Source organism: Mustelus asterias, chromosome 8 (genome assembly GCF_964213995.1).
Source record: "Mustelus asterias chromosome 8, sMusAst1.hap1.1, whole genome shotgun sequence".
NCBI lineage: Eukaryota > Metazoa > Chordata > Chondrichthyes > Carcharhiniformes > Triakidae > Mustelus > Mustelus asterias.
Window position 1 is genome coordinate 116,037,540 of NC_135808.1, and position 22,656 is coordinate 116,060,195.

Sequence of the window (22,656 nt, forward strand, 5' to 3'; positions counted from 1 at the left end):
CATTCACGCCGGCAGGATTTTCCCATCCCGCCGCAATGAATGGAGATTTGGCTGGCCGCTGACCTCTTTCCCGGGTCGGCTGCCCCCTGGAAATGAAGATTCCCACCTTCACGGGCACTTTCTCCAGAGCAGGCATGTTGAGCCAGGCATCTTCCTAACTCTCTTTATCCACCTCAATGGTGAAAATCCAGGCCAATGTATCCGGGCAAATAAAAACAGGTTAATAACGTCTTTAAAAGAAAATACATACGAAACAACAGATTGGGAAAAAAGTGTAATATGAATAGGAGAATGGTATTATCTAAAAAAAAAAATCATTTGTGGGATTGGCATAAAACAATGGAAAAAGGATTGATTTAGAGGATTCTATAAAAGACCAGTTGCTCAACACTTCTATACTAATGCTATGGTGTATAATTTTCCTGGCTTAGTGACTAGATAATTTTGTGATGTGCCAATTTCTAATTTAGGTTTTTACCCCATGATCTAATCACCTGCCATTAATACAGTATTCCATAGAGACTCAAGCAATGTTCACAGCCATGCGATCTACACCATCTGTAATCATTAGAAGTTATGATGGCATGCATTCAATGATGTCATTTTCAACATATAGCAAGTGTGATTTCCAATGTGACAAGCCTGTAGAATATTATTCAGATCTGCATAAAATCATCCCAATCTGTTTGGAATAGTTCCAGATGCTGACAAGCCAGTTGGCTATGACTAGCAGTTACTGTGAAAGTCCCCTAGTCGCCACACTCTGGCACTTGTTCGGGTACACCGAGGGAGAATTTAGCATGGCCAATGCACCTAACCAGCACGTCTTTCAGATTGTGGGAGGAAACCAGAGCACCCGGAGGAAACCAACGTAGACACAGGGAAAATGTGCAGACTCCGCACAGACAGTGACCCAATCTGGGAATCGAACCCGGGTCCCTGGCGCTGTGAAGCAGCAGTGCTAACCACTGTGCCGCCCCATTATAGACTGGGTGAAGAAAGCTTTAAAAAATGTTATTCAATCATTGCTTTCCATTATGTTAAAAAGATGATTGACACTTTTAACATTGTTTTATTGTTGCATGCATTTGGAACTCTTGCAATAAACAGATCTTCCAATATGAAATTATTGTGGAAGTGCCTACTACACAGAAAGCTATGCTATAATTACAATGGTGTGGCTTCATGTCCCATTCTCACCTAGAAAATAAACAGCTTGCCCTCCAGTACATTGGCGTCATGGTATTTGGCGCAGATTCTGGCCTCATGTGGAAACTGATACTTTTAAAATCAATGCCTCGACACGTGCCTCTGCTAGACTGTCTTGCAGATTCTAATTTTCAACTTCAAAAGGTTATTTACTTAAACAATAAAAATACAGCCATGCCAACCTCGAGTGTGGAAGAAAATCAGGAGGATGCCGAGGGTATAAACTACGGGACTGCTAGAGAGACTTTGACTCTTGTCTGTCGGGAGTAGTTAAAGTTGAAAGTCCTTGGAGACTTTGACCTGAAAATGCCCTTCATGCACAAACAAACACACACACACATAATCGACAGCCCGAGATTACACGGAAGGTTCCTTTAAAGGACTTACTGTGATAGCCTGCAGCCTTTCTTTCAGCAAACGAGTCTCTTCCATCTCCTGAGAATCAAACCAGAAAGAAAAGTGGAAGGATGAACAGTATGAGAAGGAGAGGGAGAGGCGATTGCTGGCGTGTGCTACAGCTGGGGTGGAGATTAGTCCTGACTTGTCAGGACATCTCTCAGCAGATGATGGTGCTAGCCTGACTCATGTGATGAAGAGGTGCAGACACAGAGTGCTGGCCTGACGTTTGAGTGACAGACCATATGTTCCCCTTAGTCCAGAATTCTTTTGGTTGGATTGTTTCAAGAGGTAAGATAGCTTACTGCCGTGCTGAGTGAACGTGACAACGCTGCCCCTATAAACTGGAGATTAGGAACTTCAGTGTTACATTAACATGTCGGGTAGAAAAAGTTGAAGTTGGACCTGAGGAATCGCATTGTGATACGATCAATATTTTAGATTGAAAGGGGACAATTTTAATTTTAAACGTACAAAGCAAAGATGTGGTGGGGGGAATGGAGAAATAAGAGACTGAGTTATACACTTGTTGACTGGCTGATGTTACTATATGAGCCCGGGGCCAATTGAGGCCAGGGCTGATACCAAATTGGCATTTTGGGCAGCTTTGCTGGTCGATGGGTAGGCGGGAAATCATGTAGTTCCTAAATATAGAGGGAGCGGCACGGTGGCACAGTGGTTAGCACTGCTGCCTCACAGTGCCAGGGACCCAGGTTCAATTCCGGCCTTGGGTCACTGTCTGTGCGGAATTTGTACATTCTCCCTGTGCCTATGTGGGTTTCCTCCGGTTGCTTCCCACACTCCAAAGATGTGTGGGTGAGGTTTATCGGCCATGTTGAATTCCCCCTTAGTGTCAGGGGATTAGTAGGTTAAACACATGGGGTTACAGGGATAGGGCCTGGGTGGGATTGTGGTCGTGGCTGACTCGATGGGCTGAATGGCCTCCTTCTGCACTGTCGGGATTCTATGATGTGAGGACAGCTTTTCAGGAGCCAGCAGTGAACTGGAATTATAACAGTTTAAGAAATAATTTGAGTTGCGGCCAGAGATGCCTTTAAGGGGCTCTGGTTGCGCTGTTAAATGTCAATAGCTTGGCCATCTCCTCATTTTCTTCAACTGGTTCCGACCAGGAATTTTCTTAGAAAATCTGGTTTCTCTCCCTGCTCTCTCTCTCTCGAGGACATCTCAACAGGTGTTGGAAACTTATGTTCAAATGGGGATGCATCAGGTGGGAGCCTAAGTGTTGGCGAGCTCTTATGCATGAGGGTCGGTGCAAATGAATCCGATTTTTCCCTCACCCGGGGAAAATCGCCTAGCAGGGGTAATTGGAAGAGGAAATCTAGCTAATTGCACTTTCCTGCTCCCAGTTCTGTCCCAGCACAGGCACTGATACTGGGTGTCAAATTGTTCCATGGCACAAAGCAAGCAGATAATGGATCCTCAGCTTGTTTTACACTGAGCTCTCGGACTGCTCATCTATCCTCAGCCTGTTTTGTGGCTTTGGCATTGACCAATTTAACCCTCAAATAAACCTGAAACTTTCCTTACCCACGGGACTCAGCAAAAGGCTGAACTTTACCCCCCTCCACTGGGTAGGTTGGGAGAGCAGGTGGGGGAGGCCACCTAATCACAAATGAAGTTAGGGGTGTGGAAATGGTGATCATCCCTTGCCACCATGCCATTCTGCCAGTAGTGGGGAAGTTGGTCGAAGACCCTCCCTCCCAATTGAACCACTTAAGTCATGGTCAATCAAGGATATCTTTCTGCCACCATTGGCATCTTACTTGCAGTGGGTGGGCTGTCCAGTGTGGTGAGATCATCCAGTGAGTCCCAGTGGCAATCCAGCGAGCTCGGGGGATGCCTCCTATTTGGACACTCTTTGGCCCATGGAAGGGTCCCCCTTGCAGCAACGGCTGCCCTCCACGGCAAAAGTGCCGTCTGCACTCACCAACCTTCCCTCCTTCACCAGACAGAGGTATCTGCCTGAGAGGCCCCAGCACTCCCAGACTCTAGAGAAGGCAATGTCCTTCCATGGTGTCCTTTTTATCCCGTGTGCAGTTCCAGCAGTGGCCACCACATTGGTTGGCACTGCTGAGACTACTGAGCTGCCAGCCCTCCGATTGGACGATGGCTCCTGGCGACTGGCGGCAGGTCATTAAAGGCTGCTGGAAGGCAACCAAGTTATTGCCTGATCACCCCACCCCCCCCCCCGCCCCGCCCTCATAAAATGTGGCCAAGGGTCCTGAAAATGGCTGAGGTGGGGTTGCTCCTGGCTTTGAGAGCTCTCATTGTGACCCCCGCCAGGAGAAGAAAATTCTGCTCAAAGGTGGTGCATTCCGTAACATAAACTATTGGAGTCAGAAACAAACTTTTATTTTATAGCTTTGTGTGGAAAGAATTTCTGCTCTTTCAAAAAAAATGAATAAAAGAGTAATTACCAAAATTAAAATAGCAGTTTTACAGACTTCCAAAATATAAAGCCAGGAAAGCAAGACTAATTACCAATACAAATACTAGTGTAAAATATTGCGGATGCCGGGAATCTTAAATTAAAAACCGAAACGCAGGAAATACTCAATAAGTCTTGCAGCATCTGTGGAGAGGGAAACAGAGTTAATATTTGAGATCAATGACATTTCATTAGCAATTAATTAAACTGCTCAATTCAGTACATGTTTTGGTCAATTCAATTCAGTATTAAACTTAAAGCTCAACAACGTCTGCTTTTCACCTGAAAAAAGAATAACGCCTTTCATTATTATGCTTGGCTCCATAATTATCTGGTACCGGGACTTGTCAGCTTCACTTGGAAGTGTTTAAGACAATGGGGCTGATTCTCTCAGCCCGCTGCGCTGCTCGAGTAGTGTAGCGGGCCAGGAGACAACAGGGGTGGCCGTTACGCGAGATTCGCGCTAGGTACCACAGATCCTGCACGTTTCCCTGGGTAAACTTTTTGGCGTCATCAGCTCCACACTGGAAATGGGCGTGGAGCTGATTATCATTTGGAAATGTCATGGAAATTGACATTCCCATATAATTAACAGGCCCAGGGCTGTATTCTCCGGGCTCATTGGCGTCTCTCCAACCCACCAGGAATCGTTCCCTCCAACCGCATTTATGACTGCTCCCCACCAATGGGGAACAGGTGCCCGACGCTGCTGGAGGGAACAGAGGTCATTAAGGTCCCCCCCAAGGAGGTTGGGGGTAACGGAGGGGGTGCCCTTTGGGTGGTGCCAGCCTGGCATCCTGGCACTGCCCAAGGGGCAAACTGGCAATGCCCACCAGGCACCTTGGCACTGCCCACTGGACACCAGGCAGTGCCAAGGGGACAGGGCCAGAGAGGGCGGTAACCCACTGCCACTCTGAAAAAGGACTGATGGGGGAGGGATGTGGGCTATCAGGGCTGGCCATCGGGTGGGGAGGTAGTCGGGGCTGTTCATCATGAGGGTGGGGGGCGGGGGGGAGGGGGGGGGCGGTTGGCAAGCTTGAGATCAGGGGTTCCCCACTGGCCAGCAATTGGGAAGGCCAACGATTGGACGGCCGGCAATGGGGGGCCACTACGCATGCGATGAACTCCGCTCTGACAGATCACCGCCTGCGCAGTGGCCCACTCAGCACTATGTTGCCGGCCTCCTGGGCAGGAATAGATCCCACCCACTCCTTACCAGAGTGAATCCCGCTGACGCACTCTGCAGTGCTTAGTGTCGAGATTCACTCTGGTAAGTTCGCATAAAAAAACGACGGGAATTACTCCCGTTTTCCTGCACGTTGGGAACTTAAGAATTTTTTTGGGAGATTCTCGGCCACTATATTGATAGAATCATAGAATCCCGGCAGTGCAGAAGAGGCCATTCGGCCCATCAACTCTGTCAGAATAACTTACCCAGGCCCTCTATTCCCGTAGCCCCATACATTTACCATGGCCAATCCATCTGACCCATACATCTTGGGACGGTATGGGGCAATTTTGCATGACAAATCCACCTAACCTGCCCATTTTGGACTGTGGGAGGAAACCGGAGGAAACCCAGGCAGACACAGGCAGAACGTGCAAAATCCATAGTCACCCAAGGCCGGAATTGTGAGGCAGCCGTGCTAACCACTGTCTCACCGTGCCCCCCCGGTATATTGTACCCGAAACTGTATTAATATACTGAGTGACTATTATTTCCAACTACTTTTGTCAAGGCTAATTTTCTTTCTCCGAAATTGAACTGAGGGCACCTCTTACGTATTGCTGCCCTGGTTACTGACGGCAGGAAGGGTGAGCTACTGATGATGCAACACTTTTATTTAAAACTGAATGCGCAAGGTTCACCGCAGAATGATTCATAGTATTTGTGCCTGCAGCAAAGCCAGGAATGTCAGAAATATCTGATCATATTACATTGTTGTCCACATTGTGCTCCGTCTCAGGCTTAGCTGGAAGGCTCGAGGAATGGCATTGAAGTTTAACATTGTGAAACTATGTAACTGTGCACTGTTGCCTCACAGCGCCAGGGACCCAGGTTTAATTCCCGGCTTGAGTCACTGTCTGTGTGGAGTCTGCGCGTTCTCCCCGTGTCTGCGTGGGTTTCTTCCGAGTGCTCCAGTTTCCTCCCACAGGCCGAAAGATGTGCTGGTTAGGTGCATTGGCCATGCTAAATTCTCCCTCAGTGCACCCGAACAGGAACCAGAGTGTGGCAACTAGGGAATTTTCACCGTAACTTCATTGCAGTGTTAATGATAGCCTACTCGAGAGACTAATAAATAAACTTTAAACTGTGCTGTAGAATTTCTCTCTCCTATTTCTCTCACCATTGCAGGGGAGTATTAAGGGACATTTTGAAGCAATAACAACTTTGCTGCAATCTCTAACTTTATCTAGATGATCTATTATTTTCTGCAACCATCTCCCTCCCTTATATTGTTAGCAGACCAATTGAACCCGGGTCCCTGGCGCTGTGAGTCAGTAGTGCTGACCACTTTGCCTCCATGCCACTGTGCACCCCAGATGTGGTCTCACCAATGCCCTGTACAACTGAAGTATAAGCTCCCGAGTTTTGTAATCAATTCCCCTCGCAATAAATAATAACATTCTGTTAGCTTTCCTAATTATATGCTGTATCTGTATATTAGTCTTTTGTGAATCATGTACTGGGATACCCAGATCCCTCTGAATCTAAGGGTTCTGCAATCTCTCACCATTTAGATATTAATTTTTTTTTCTGCTAAATATTTGCACACTTTGTACTCCATTTCCCAGATCTTTTCCCACTTTTTTAACCTTGTTATGTCCCTTTGTAGCCTCCTTATGCCCTCTTCACAATTTACTTTCCTATGTATCTTTGTATCATAAGCAAATTTCACAACTATATCTTTGGTCTCTTCATCCAAGTAATTGATATAAATTGTGAAAAGTTGAGGCCCTGCCACTGATCCTTGTGGCACACCACTTGTTACATCCTGCCAACCAGAAAAAGACTGATTTATGCCAACTCTTTGTTTCCTGTTAGCTAACCAATCTTCTTTCTATGTCACTATATTTTGCTGGGCTCCTTGATGCCACACTGTGTGGATGTGTAGAATGATGTGCTTGACAAGACAGAGTGATGGGTGGGGCGTTGCGCAGAGGGGGATGGAGATTAATGTTCCTCTGTACTCACCTTTCTTGATCTGCTTAGCTTATTAAAGTACTTTCTGCAGTGAAGCCAAGAGCATGGCACCACACCACCTACCACTAACCTCCTCTGCTCCCTCCAACGATGACTTTTCAGAGTCTGCTGCAAGATTCTTCATCCTGTTGGCAGGAAGTCCCTCAGAGAAACATTCAGGATGCGTTAGGATTTTTTAATTCATTCGTGGGACATGGGCGTCGCTGGCTGGCCAGCATTTATTTCCCATCCCTAGTTGCCCTTGAGCAGGTGATGGTGAGCTGCAGTCCATGTGCTAAGAGGTTGAGTAATACTGTAGACATTAACCCACGTCAGAAGGGGTTTTTGGCAGCAACACCCGGCTGCAACGAGAGTATTGCTGTGTTGCAGAACATTATTAAGGGTGCTAAGAAAAATCGTAAGGACTTGGCCTTGAATTGCTGCTGTCCATGTGCTGTGGGTTGTCCCACAATGCCACTAGGGAGGGAATTCCAGGACTTTGACCCAGCGACTGCGAAGGAATGGCGATATTTTTCCAAGTCAGGATGGTGAGTGGTTTGGAGAGGCACTTGCATGTATCTGCTGTCCTTGTCCTTCTCGATGGTCGTGGGTTTGGAAGGTGCTGTTTAAGAATCTTTGATGAATTGCTGTAGTGCATCTTGTAGATGGTACACACTGCTGCTACTGAGTATCGGTGGTGGAGGGAGTGGATGTTTGTAGATGTGGTGCTGATCAAGCAAGCTGCTTTGTCCTGGATGGTGTCAAGCTTCTTGAGTGTTGTTGGAGCTGCACTCATCCAGGCAAGTGGGCAGTATTCCATCACACTCCTGACTTGTGCCTTGCAGATGGTGGATAGTGAAATTAGGTGCAGCCTTTGCCCATACGGACATCATTCTGGCACTTCCTTATCTTAAATTCCCAACTCCAAACTCCCTGAAATTGCATGTTTGGAGTGTCCTTTTGGGATCGTGCCATGTGGGTCCACATCACACCAACTGCTGCTGTTTGGACAGGAACCCTGGAGGTAACATTCCATTGAAATTGCTGAATTAAAAACTGACAGAAGCACATCACTTAGTGGACCGAATTCTTCTGACTGGCTCATGGCGGATTTGGTGGTGGGCAGGACGAATCTGACAGGAGCCAAAAAGTGACAACCAATCAGCGTAAAATCACTTTCCAATTTTCCCAAAGTGGGTAATTGGCGAGTTGATCTTTCCATTGGCAGGTGGCGTGAATGTCATTTGCATTAATTTGCATCTCATGGATGCTCATTAAAACAGCTGCCCGCTGGGGTGGCACACATTCAAATCTTGCATCATATCAGCAGGAAATCACTTCAGCATCAAACCCAATTGATAAAGGCTGGCGTGCACAAGATGGTCCCCAGCTCTCCAGAGACGTTGTGGTGACGGCAACATTGCCGTCGTGCCACGCTTCTCATGGTGCCCTGTTCAGCACTTAGCTGGGGCAGATCAGTTCCAGTCCTCCATCTCCATGCTGAGCTAGTCTTCATGGACAGCACTGTGCTGCTGGACCCATGGACCATCCTGTGTCACCGTCTCGGATCAGTACTACACCTAGGGTTGGGAAGTACAAAGGTCTCCTTCCCCCTGGTGCCACACAGCAGTGTCTATTGGCAACAGCACCGTGTTGTGGGGCTTATGCAGCCATTGCGACAAAGATCTAAAGTTTGACTGGGGTGGAGTGTGAAGGGAGCAGCGTCCCCGGTGGAGGTAAAGGTCTCTGGTGGCCTGACGAAGACAAGGGGGTACAATTTGAGAGGAGGGGTGGAAAGGCGAGGATGCATGATGGCAGGTAGAGGGACAAGGGGGTGGATGAAGATGATGTACAACGGAAGACAAAGAGAAGACTGAGGGGAGGGAAGCTGGACCCTGACAAAGCTGCTTGAAGGGTTCTTGACACTGTCCATTAGGCATCAGGAAGTACCAAGGGGATGGGGCCAGGGAGAGCAGGGCCTATTGGGGGTGATCTGTGGGGTGGGAGGTCCTGCTGCCACTTTGCATAGGGATCCATGCTGATCGGAGCTGGCTTCGGGGTGGGGAGGGAATGGGAACTGCCTTGGGGGGGGGGGGGGGGGGGGGGGGTGGTGGTGGTGGCCGGGGGGGGGAGGGGTGTTGGCGGGGGCGGTAGTCGGGGAGATTGGGACTGCCCAGGTGGGGGAAGGTTGGGGAGATCAAGGCGGGTTAGGAAGTTAGCAGTTAAGAAGGCAAATAGTTTCTTGGCCTACGTTGCAAGAGGATTTGGATACCTTGCTGCAGCTGTACAGGGCCTCAGTGAGACCACACCTGGAGTATTCTGTGCTGTTTTGGTCTCCATATCTAAGCAAGGACATACTTGCCTTCGAGGGAGCACAGCTAAGGTTCACCAGACTGATTTCTGGGATGACAGGATTGTTGTATGAGGTAAGCTTTGGTTGGTGAGGCCTGTATTCACTGGAGTTTAGAAGGATGAGAGGAGATCTCATTGAAACATATAAAATTCTGGCAGATCTGGACAGACTGGATGCAGGAATGATGTTTCTTCTGGCTGTGGGTTGAGAACAAAGGGTCACAGTCTCAGGATACGGAGTAGGCCAGTTAGGATTGAGATGAGGAGATACTTTTTCACTCAGAATGTAGTGAACCTGTGGAATTCTCTTCCACAGACAGCTGTGGAGGCCAAGTCACTGAATATATTTAAGAAGGAAATAGATTTCTAGACACCAAAGTTCATGGACGAAAAGAAATTGGTTTAGGTTGGAGGGTCACAGTTTTTTTTTTAACTGGTCGGTGCAACATCGTGGGCCGAAGGGCCTGTTCTGCGCTGTAATGTTCTATGTTCTATGTTCTAAAGGCATCAATGGGTTTGGGCAGAGACCAGGAGTATGGCGCTGAGATGGAGGATCAGCCATGATCACATTGAATGGTGGAGCAGGCTTGAGGGGCCGAATGGCCAACTCCTGCTTCTATTTTCTACGTTTCTTTGTTTCTGTGATATTTATTCCCAATTGTTTATTTCTGTCCTATTGTATGAATGGACTCAGATCTGATCCCTGCATGGATCAGGTCCATTGTAACAAAGTCAGGACAGTACTAACTTAAGTGAGTCTAAATGTAAAGCTTTGTTAATATGCTTTTCAGCAGTGAAGTGCATTGTTTTACAATGAGTTCACGCATCTCCAGGACATCGGAATTATTCTGCACTTCAGGTCATTGATTACTTAAGAATCAGTGATCATTTCATCCCTGAACAGGATTGAGAGCCATTTGCCCAAACGCAGACATTTATGAAGTGATTCAATCAACTAACAATTTGCAGCACATTTATATTGAAGTGGGTTTTAAATAGAAAATTTTGAAAAGATATGCTGCTTGCATTCAAATGCAGCCAGAGAATTCAGTGATCGAGGTTCAAAGCATCACCAGTATAAAAATAAATGGAGAAAAAAAGCAATGGTGTCCTGTTTAGCCAACATGGTCTCTTTCCAAAGAGCAAGAGCCAACAGCCTTCCAAGCAGTTACCAATCTACAAAGCTTTGCCTCAAATGGACTTCAGGCAGTGCTTATTTAGCTTACGTTCTCATGAGGGGTGGCCAACAAGTGGCTTAAGGGAGAAGCCAGACTCTACCTTAACATTAAGTGTACCCGAACAGGCGCCGGACTGTGGTGACTAGGGGGTTTTCACAGTAACTTCATTGCAGTGTTAATGTAAGCCTATTTGTGACTAATAAATAAAATTTAAACATCACAATGTCCATGGGACCCCGAACCTAATAGAAAACTGTACAATTTATTCAATACAGCTGTATAATATTCAAGAAAAAAATGTACAACAGTTCTCAGATTCACAGAGCTTACAGACTGTCAAAAAAAAACTATCTCCAGACAAGCTAAAACCAGATCTGCACAATATGCTACCAAAAGTGATTTTTTTTTCCTCAAAAGTTTTAATTTGGAAACAAGTTTTGCAGTATTACAAAAAATCGTCAGTTTTACAACAATGTCCATCCACCATCAGCCTGTATTAAAAAGTGGAGTATCATTTAAATATATCAATCATTTCCATTTTGATAGAACACAACATAAATAACAGCGTCATGTTTGGATTATTACAAGAAATCCTCTGATTTCCAGGACTTGTCCTTTGTGATAATAACAATGTTATAAAAGTAACTTCCCCTCTTCTGAATGGCGAACAATGGATGAGACAAAATGTACAATTTCAGTGCAATTACTAGATAAGATTCAGTTAATTTACCAAACAGCCATGCAGGAAGAGATACAAGAATTGGAAATTGCTTCCAGCTCAGGTTATATCAAGAAATTGGTTCCATTCCTGAATCATAGTATTGGATTCAAAAGGAATTTATTTAACTTGATTTCTAAAGCATCTAGTCATGTATATCAAACAAAAACAACATGATAAATTTCAAGCAAGAATAAAGTTTTTTTGACTAAAATCAGCAATGGATTTCTACCTATTAAAATTCGTCACAATATTACTGGGGTTCTCAAAAAATGACAAAACTACCAATATGAAGCCTTTTATAACCTCATTGCAAAATGACATTGAAAGCTCTGGTCTTCCTAGGGAATATAGTAGCAGTAAGGTCAAGATGTACTGAAACACCACTTTAAAGTCGCAATATTGCCAAATACTTACATGTGGTGCTTAAAAAAGAAGACCTGTTGTCAAAGCTTTTCATCTTGAACTCAACAGGACAATTACAAGAATTCTTGCCTCTGTCCTGCAAGATGAAAAGCTTCAACAACTTGTCTCTTTTTTCATCAATACTCCAATTCAGTACTATCAAGTGACAAAATACTCGTATTGACAATAGTCATTGCAATATAAGTTCATAAGTTCGTAAAATATAGGAGCAGAATTAGGCCATTTGGCCATCGAGTCCGCTCTGCCATTCGATCATGGCTGATGTGCTCCTTATGCCCATTTTCCTGCCTTCTCTCCATAACCCTTCAACCCATGACCAATTAAAAATCTGTCTAACTCCTCCTTAAATTTACTCAGTGTCCCAGCATCCACCGCACTTTGGGGTGGTGAATTCCACAGATTCGCAACCCTTTGGGAGAAGTAGTTTCTCCTCAACTCTGTTTTAAATTTGCTTCCCCTTATCCCAAGATTATGACCTCTCCTCCTAGAATGCCCCACAAGCGGAATCATCCGCTCCACGTCTACTTTATCCATACTTTTTATCATCTTGTATACCTCAATTTGATTGCACCTCATTCTTCTAAATTCCAGAGAGTATAGGCCTAAACTGTTCAAGCTTTCTTCATACGACAAACCTCTCATCTCTGGAATCAATCTAGTGAACCTCTTCTGAACTGCCTCCAATGCCACTACATCTTTCCTCAAATTAGGGGACCAAAACTGTGCACAATACTCCAGGTGCGGCCTCACCAATGCCTTGTATGGTTGCATCAATACTTCCTTACCTTTATATTCTATTACTTTAGCTATAAATGCCAACATTCCATTCGCTTTCTTTATTATCTGCTGAACCTGCATGCTAGTTTTCTGTGACTCATGAATGAGGACACCCTGATCCCTCTACATCGGAGCACCCTGAAGTCTCTCCCTATTTAGAACACATTTTTCCAACCAAATGCATGACCTCACACTTATCCATGTTAAACTCCATCTGCCACATTTTGGCCCACTCTCCTAACCTATCTATATCCATTTATAAGGTTCTTATTTCCTCATTGCAACCTACCGTCCCGCCTATTTTTGTGCCATCTGTAAATTGGCTATGGAGCCTTCTATCCCTGTATTCAAGTCATTAATCTAGATTGTAAATAGCTGGGGCCCAAGGACCGAACCCTGTGGCACCCCCACTAGTTACCTCTTGCCATCCAGAAAAAAACCATTTATCCCAACTCTCTGTCCTCTATCCATCAGGTGGAGATGCTGGCGTTGGACTGGGGTGAACACAGTAAGAAGTCTCACAACACCAGGCTAAAGTCCAACAGGTTTATTTGGTAGCAAATACCATAAGCTTTCGGAGCACTGCTCCTTCGTCAGATGGAGTGGAAATGTGCTCTCAAACAGTGCAAACAGACAAAATCAAGTTGCAGAATACTGATTAGAATGCGAATCCTACAGGCAGCCAGGTCTGAAAGGTACCCTCCACCCACATTGTCTGTACCTTTAAGACCTGGCTGGCTGTAGGATTCGCATTCTAATCAGTATTCTGCAACTTGACTTTGTCTGTTTGCACTGTTTGAGAGCACATTTCCACTCCATCTGACGAAGGAGCAGTGCTCCGAAAGCTTATGGTATTTGCTACCAAATAAACCTGTTGGACTTTAACCTGGTGTTGTGAGACTTCTTACCGTCTCTATCCATCAGCCAGTAACCTATCGAAGCTAATACCCCGAATCCCATGTGATCCAACCTTGTGAATCAACCTTTTGTACGGCACCTTATCAAACTTTTTTTGGGGCAGCACGGTGACACAGTGGTTAGCATTGCTGCCTCACAGCACCAGGGACCCGGGTTTGATTCTCGGCCTGGGTCACTGTCTGTGTGGAGTTTGCACGTTCTCCCTGTGTCTGCGTGGGCTTCCTCCAGGTGCTCCGGTTTCCTCCCACAGTCCGAAGATGTGCGGATTAAGTTGATTGGCCATGCTAAATTGCCCCTTAATGTCAGGGCGATTAGCAGGGTAAATGCATGGGATTATGGGAATAGGGCCTGGGTGGGATTGTGGTCGGTGCAGACTTGATGGGCCAAATGGGCTCCTTCTGCACTGCAGCGATTCTATGATTTTATGAAACGCCTTCTGGAAGTCCAGATATACGACATCAACTGGATCCCCATTCTCCACTTTGCTTGTTACATCCTCAAAGAACTCTAACAAATTAGTCAAACATGATTTGCCCTTCATAAAACCATGCTGACTCTGATGGAAAGCATTTTGACTTTCCATATGTCAAATATCTAATCTTTTGTCTCAACTACAAGAAATGAAATCAATACATATTCTTTAGGCCACACCATATTTACCCATTCTTTCCAACCAATCAATTTATCATCACGTTTGCCAGGATATTAATTGACTCAGGAGAGCTGTTGAAGGGATTTCTATATGCAAAATTATTTTGATTGAAATCTCTTTTACAATATAGAAAATTAGAGCAGAATTGTTGTATAAAGATCCGTGTATCCAATCAAACACTGCCAGTGACCCAGCATCTGAGAGACAGCTTGGAATGCATTTTCCTCCACAATCAGATGCGTTGACGGTGGAAAAATGATCATCAAGTCGACCACCAGCTTTTTGTCCTCTTTTTAGGAGACAGTAGGCAGAGAAGGCGATGGCCAAGTGGTATTATCACTATACTATTAATCCAAAAACTCAGCTAATGTTCTGGGGACCTGGGTTCAAATCCCACCATGGCAGATGGTGGAATTTGAATTCAATAAAATATATCTGGAATTTTAAGAATCTACTGATGACCATGAAATCATTGTCGATTGTCGGAAAAACCCATCTGGTTCACTAATGTCCTTTAGGGAAGGAAATCTGCCGTTCTTACCTGGTCTGACCTACATGTGGCTCCAGACCCACAGCAATGTGGTTGACTCTCAACTGCCCTCTGAAATGGCCTCGCAAGCCACTCAGTTCAAGGGCTACCATGGATGGGAACACCACCACCTGCAAGCTCCCCTCCAAGCCACTCACCATCCTGACTTGGAAATTTTTCTCCGTTTCTTCGCAGTTGCTAGGCCAATATCCTGGGATTCCCTCACTAACAGACTTGTGGGTCAACCCACAGTATGTGGATTGCAGTGTTTCAAGAAGGCAGCTCACCACCACCTTCTCAAGGGCAACTAGGGATGGGCAATAAATGCTGGCCAGCTAGCGATGCCCATGTCTTACGAATGAGTAAAGAAAAAACAAATCCTGTCCCAACAGTTTAGAAGCAGAATCAGGAAAGTCCAATCCTAGGATCTTTTATTTTTAATTCTTCCATTTTAACCTCCAAATTGATTGAAGGCATTTCAAAAATAGGATGCTGAAACTCCTTAAATGAAATCCATGGAAGTAAGTCAGTCTATATGCAGCTGATTCTTGTAGATAGTAAAGAGAACTGAGCCCAAGTCTTATTGGCAGCTAATTTAATCGAGGCAATTGAAGATAAGAGATCAAGTATAACAAAAGTACTCCAGTTTCACAATAAACAGATTAAGTGATTGTTTGTTCCTGTCAGAAATTGTGAATAATTGCCCTGCTCTTAACAGGGAGATAGGAAGGCGAGGGGAACTAGCAATAGGCTAGGGATGTGCAAGTTCTGTCAATGACAGGGATGTATTTATACATATGCAGATCCCCATCTGATGGTATGGGGCATGGTATGGGCATGCATGATTGATGGGAGGTGGGGCCTGGGGAGCCTTAAGGTTTCCTTTGTTCGGCCTTGCTGGGAATATTTTGGCTTCTTCTGGTCCTGGAGGAGGAAAGTTGTGCAACTTACTTGGGCCTCTAGTCTGTTGGCGCCTCCATTGTGTTTCTGCTTTCAGGCAAAAGGCAACAGTACTGCCACCTGTGGTGAGCTGGTGGCAAGAACATCACCCGACCTTGAATTTTGTCCCTGACTATATTCAGTGGGTACATCATCCCAGGGCTTGAAACATTACTCTAAATATTGTGGCCAGGGATATGGTGAGTTTGGGACAAGATGTGGGATTCTGATATTTTAACCCTTCCTTCCCAAGCCACTGACTCTGTTCTGCCATTTGATGGAGAAGGGGAGAGTGGGTAAAGGTTAAGATAGAAGCCAATAATCCAGATGTCTCACAGCTCCAGGGACCCAGGTTCAATTCCAGCCTTGGATCACTGTCTGTGCAGAGTCTGCACATTCTCCCCATGTCATAGAAACATAGAAACCCTACAGTACAGAAAGAGGCCATTCGGCCCATCGAGTCTGCACCGACCACAATCCCACCCAGGCCCTACCCCCACATATTTATCCACTAATCCCTCTAACCTACACATCTCAGGACACTAAGGGCAATTTTTAGCATGGCCAATCAACCTAACCTGCACATCTTTGGACTGTGGGAGGAAACCGGAGCACCTGGAGGAAACCCACGCAGACACGAGGAGAATGTGCAAACTCCACACAGACAGTGACCCAAGCCGGGAATCGAACCCAGGTCCCTGGAGCTGTGAAGCAGCAGTGCTAACCACTGTGCTACCGTGCCGCCCCTGTGTGAGTTTCCTCCAGGTGCTCCGGTTTCCTCCCACACCCAAAGATGAGGGGGTTAGGTGGATTAGCCGGGTGGATTAGTAGAATAAATATGTGAGGTTAAGAGGATAAGGCCTGGGTAGGATTGTTGTTGGTGCAGGCTCGATGGGCCAAATGGCCTCCTTCTGCGCTGTAGGGATTCTGTGATTCTGTAAAACTGAATTTCTGATTCATTGATCAGGATTAATTCAACTAATTTTCATATATATTGATCAAAAAACTGCATCTTATAATAACTTTTTTTGGACAAATTCTCTCTTTATCCCAGCAGGAATTTCTTTTTTATTCGTGGGACATGGGCGTTGCTGGCTGGCCGGCATATATTGCCCATCTCTAGTTGTCCTTGTTCAGAGGGCAGTTGAGAGTCACCCACATTGCTGTGGCTCTGGATTCACATGTAGGCCAGACCAGATAAGGACGTCAGATTTTCTTCCCTAAAGAACATTAGTGAACCAGGTGGGTTTTTCCGACAATCGACAATGGTTTCATGATTATCAGTAGATTCTTAATTCCAGATTTTTTTTATTAAATTCAAATTCCACCATCTGCTGTGGCGAGATTCGAACCCGAGCCTCCAGAACATTAGGTGAGTTTCTGGATTAATAGTCCAGTGATAATACCACTAGGCCATCACCTCCTCATTATGCAATTCTTTAAAGAAAGTGTTTAGTATAATGTTGATGTGTGGACATTAATTAAAATGGATTACAGATAGGAATAAAACCACAGGTTATCAGAATTCAATCACCTGTACAATACAACTGTGACAAAACTTCAAAAGTATTCCATTAGCTATGATGTGTTTTGGAACTTCCCAAGATTATAAAAGGCACCATATAAATGCAATAAAATGCGTGGTCTCAAGGGCATCGGCTATGAAGAGAGGTTGCATAAACTAGGATTGTTTTCACTGGAAAAAACAGAGACTGAGGGGAGACCTGATAGAGGTCTACAAAATTATGAGAGGCATAGACAAGGTGGATAGTCAGAGGCCTTTTCCGAAGGTGGAAGTTACGAGGAGGCACAGGTTCAAGGCAAGAGGGGGAAAATTTAAGGCAGATGTGCGGGGGAAGTTTTTCACGCAGAGAGTGGTGGGGCCTGGAGCGCGCTGCCAGAGGAGGTGGTGGAAGCAGGCACATTAGCAACATTTAAGAGGCAGTTGGATGGGCACATGAATAGGGAGGGAATAGAGAGATATGAACCGAGTAAGGGCAGAAGGTTTTTTTTTAGTTTAGTTGGGACATCATGACCAGCACAGACTTGGAGGGCCGAAGAGCCTGTTCCTGTGCTGTACTCCTCTTTGTTCTATATTTTCCCAATGACTCTGGGATGTGCAGCATATGGTCAGAACATTCCAGTGTCCAGTTGCCAGCAGTATTCTTCTGGAAAAAATTACTAACAAACTTCAAAAGGGATTTGCACCTTATTTATGTGAATGGGTTTCTTTTTCCATTTTGTGATCCACACCAATCAATAGAACTCAAATTTTACAATTGTCCCTACATCGGAAAGATCAGCTTCCCTAAATTGAACAAAGAACCCCAGTTAGGATCCACATTTACAATGCTGTAAATTCTAATGAGCTGGTATGCCAGTTTATCAGTTGTCCTGCAGACATTTAATGGCCTCCTCAAAGTCCAACCATCTGACCAGCTGGTAGCTCTGTAGTCCCAGTGGCAATAGACTGGAGTGGTGGCCACTGTTGGAACCAAAGGCAATTCACACAGGAGATTGTTGCAGGAGCTGAACACCAGGGTAAGTGATGGGAGTTTCACCAGGGTTACGCTGGCAGGTTCCGATGAGAGGGGTGAGGGGGTTAGGAGGCTGGGTTTGAGAGGCTGATGATGGGTGGATTAAAAGGAGAAGTTTGATATTAGGGGAGCGGTTTGCCTCCGATGGGCACAGGAGATCTGAAAGAGAGGTTGCCACCCCTTGCCCGGCATCATCTGCAAAGTAAATGCTGCTGGGCTACCCACTTGTTGCTGCAAGTAAAATCGTGGACAGGAGTTGGTGAGGCTCTTAAGCGCCATTAATGGCCATTTCAGGGCCTAATAGCCCTTTCATACAGGTCGGGGGTGGACGCGTAGATGGTGGGAACACCATGCATTGGATTTTCCAAGCCGCCTACCTCCAAAGCCACCAGCAGGGGGCATAAATCAAGACCTTTGTTTCTTTATTCCAGACTGATGTTGCCAGTATTTTCCAGCATTTTCTGTTTTTGTTTCATAGTTTCTGTTTGGCATAATTCACTGTTTTATCACCATAGCTGCACTTCAATACTCATGATGATCCTCTCCTGTTAACACGGAAGAGCGCAGGAAAGATTCTACACATTAATGTTGAACATCCAACAAGCAGGGTAAGAGGGGAGCTCTCAAAGTGCATGTAATTGGACAAGTTGATGTCCATATTGAGGCTAAGCAATACAGGCCTTTGGGTTTACATTTCTCGGCCGTACAGTTTCCATTTGTTTAATCAAGTCAAATTAATATTAGAAATTATTAGAAGATAAGTGATCAATGATCCACACTTTGTTCCATAGATTTTTCAAATAGGTAACGGGGCATCAGAAGAGAACAGCAGAAGCTTACAGCAAAGGAGGCCAATGGGCTATCCAATTTATGCCAACTCTTTGAAATGCAAAATTTATCTCACTGCCCTACTCAATCACCTTAGAGCCTTTGCCCCAAATGTTTACAGTTTATTTTTATTAGTCACAAGTAAGACTTACATTAACACTGCAATGAAGTTACAGTGAAATTCCCCTAGTCACCACACTCCAGTGCCTGTTTGGGTCAATGTACCTAACCAGCACATCTTTCAGATTGTGGGAGGAAATCGGAGCACCCGGAGGAAACCCATGTAGACACGGGGACAACATGCAAACTCCACACAGACAGTGACCCAAGCCGGGAATTGAACCCGGGTCCCTGGCACTGTGCCATCGTGCCACCCCACTTACTTACTCCTTCCATTAAAAATACAATGATCACTCCTTTAACTATTCCCCATGTTGAAGCATTCCAAGCTCTGGTAAACTCTGGTAGGAATTTCTCTTAACAATTATCAATACAGTCAAATGGGAGAAGGGTAAAAAAGGAATAAGCTCAGTGCAGAAACAGATTCAAACAAGTGAATCAATCTTTTACCTCTGGGACCTTGAAATTTGCTTTTATGTACAGTTCAGGGCATAGAAATCTTGGTTTCCCTGGGCTTGGAAATCTCACAGTATGATCTCACTTGGAACTTGGATGCATAACAAAATGCTGTCATACAGCATTATCTTAAAAGTTTCAGGCCAGAATTGCCCAATCTTTCAAATCAGGAATGTGCGTGTGGGGTACAGTCTTGGCAGATGCACATCTGAGCATTGAAAGAAGCCCTTGGTGATTAATTTTAATCATAGAATGTCCAGTTCCCCAATGATAGAATCTAAAAATTGCTATGCTTTTCACTCAGAAATGTACAGAATAGGTATAAACTTTTATATTTTCCTCGCAGCGAGCAGCCCAGTCTGTATAATATGATTAACTAGTGTAGACTTCAGCATTTAAGAGAACTGAACAGATTGTCAAAATTTACGTTGCCACGAAAGGCAACTTTGGGAATTAGCATACAAAGTCCTGTGGGACCTAACATTGCTAAGTGCTTGGTCACAAAAATGTTCTGCTTTAAACAGTAGTGCTATGTTCTGGGTAAATATAAACCAAGTGTGGGTTCTCCCACAGCATTGAGTGTTCATGAGGTGTTTGAGAACATTACAACCCTTAGCATATTGTCACTGGTTTATGGCTCTGATGTGGAAATGCCGGCATTGGACTGGGATGGGCACAGTAAGAAGTCTCACAACACCAGGTTAAAGTCCAACAGGTCTATTTGGTATCACGAGCTTTCGGAGTCACTCACCTGATGAAGGAGCAGTGCTCCGAAAGCTTGTGATACCAAATAAACCTGCTGGACTTTAACCTGGTGTTGTGAGACTTCTTACAGTTTATGGCTCCGTCAAGTTTTTATCAGTTTTACACACGACATTAACAGCATCACCCAGATTTATCATCTGAACTTCCGAGGTTATGATAAGGCGCATTTGTTATGGTTGCGTTTTATGCGACAGTCCTTGAAGTGACAAAGTGGAAAATGTGCCCCACTCCTCAACATGGATATTCTCACTCAAAATAATTCAGAGAAATGATGGTGTGAAGAATTGGAAGAAAATATAGAGGCTAATTATTATTCAAAGTACTGATAAGCACAGGTATCAAAGATCTGTTGGAAATCACAAATTGTAAAGCATCTCTTTAATAATCAAATTCCTCATAATCTTGGGCAGTGAAACAATCAAAAGACATGGAGATAGAGTGTGGAAATGGAGATCAAGTAAAAGATTAGCAATAATCTTATTGAATGGGGAGAAAGCATGAGGGATTGTATTTCATACAACTATTCCTACAGGGGACTGTAACATGTTGCATTGCTTCTGTCTGCGGAATTTTACCGGCATATTCGCCCAAGGTTCGTACGATTCCCTCCCCGAGGCCAATGGAGAATGCTGTTCTCCGAGCCTTGCACGCCCCCCGGATCAGGGTGGGCGTGCCGGTAAAATTCCGGCCTGTATCTCTGGTGCTTCAGCAGAGGAGTGAGGAGCCATGTCTTCAATAAAGGACATCCATTGTCACATAAGATCCAATTATGCACTTTGGGGTTGAGGTGAAGATCTGAGGAAGTCTTGTGGGGGAAGCTTTTGTGGTTGCTTAACACTGGGGGAATGGAAACCCTTTCTGTTGAGGAATCTGATTGGCTCATCATTCAGTGCATTGGTGCAATCAATGATAGGCTGTTCCTGGGGGGATCCAGCAATGAAGGAGAAACTCAATGCCCTCTTTGCTTGCAAAGTTAGTCATGAAATGAATGTACTGGCAAGGAATGACCAGTGAGCTGCAATAGCATGCAGCTGTTTAGGAGTTACCATTAAAATCCAGAGCTGGTTCTGGAAAGAAGCTAGAAGTGAAGAAGATCAAGGGCACAGTACCTTGAACAGCTACCAACAAATCCAGTGATGTGAGCTGCAAGGTCACAAGGGCAGTGTGACCATCCACGTGGAGCGAAACAGTCTCCTGTGGCACCGTTGTTGAGCATTTACTCTCCATTGCCTTGTTGTTCTTTTTTCCTCTCTTGTGCCCTCCAGCTGCTTGGGGATCTACTCTTCCTCTGGAGGAGGTTGCCCCTCATTACTATGGGGCTCAAAGCCTGACAGCGGTGCCTCCATTGCCAGCAAGCACCTTCCTTCTGGGCAGGTGCTGCCCAATGCTGCTTGACAGCTTCATCCACTGCTTCTCTGCCCTCAGGGTGGGTCAACCCATCAATTGCCTGACACGGAGTGTCCACCTTCCCTACCACTTGTGCAATACCAAGGCACCACCTTATTAAATGGCTAGTCTGTTGTGGCTCCACCGATCCACTTAGGAGGCCGGTTTAATACGCTGCACCAGCCATGGCTGGCTTGCCACTTTGTATCCACCTCCCTTCAGTCACCTCCTGAAACCCGTGTACTCCCTTCAAAATTCCACCCTTCTCTTTCAACATGCTCTTAACAAGCGTTTTGAATACATTCAGTTCTGTCGCAGAGTCACATGGACTCAACTCTGTTTCTCTCTCCACAGATGCTGCCAGACCTGCTGAGTTTATCCAGCATTTTGAATACATTAATTAGCCTCAATAGGGAGAAGATTGGGATCACTGTCCCAGCCTCCACTGTGCTGTTTAATAATGGCAGCACTGGAAATGACTCCCAAGGTAACACACTGGGCAGCAATGATATCTTACACCCCCAGCCACCCCCAATTCCAAACTCATGACTCTTACCATCTAGAAGGACATGGGAAGCCGATACCTTGGAACACCACCTGGAAGTTTCCCTCCAAGCCACTCACCATCCTGACTTGGAAATATATCATCTTTCCGTCACTGCTGCTGGTTCAAAATCCTGGAGCTCCCTCACTAACATCACTGTGGCTGTACCTACACCATATGGATTGCAGCGGTCCAAGATGGCAGCTCCCCACCACCTTCTCAAGGGCAATGAGGGATGGGCAATGAATGCTGAGCTAACCAGCGACACTCATATCTCACGAATGAATTTTAAA

General features: G+C 45.3%; 1 protein-coding gene across 1 annotated transcript in view; it reads right to left on the minus strand.

Moving 5' to 3' along the window:
• Positions 1-22,656, minus strand: part of palmdb (palmdelphin b) — a 91,215-nt gene that overhangs the window by 63,871 nt on the left and 4,688 nt on the right. The window contains exon 2 of the mRNA XM_078219437.1: positions 1,597-1,644. Coding sequence (XP_078075563.1) covers positions 1,597-1,641 — 45 coding nt within the window. The 5' untranslated portion in view covers positions 1,642-1,644. The remainder of the gene's footprint in view (positions 1-1,596; positions 1,645-22,656) is intronic.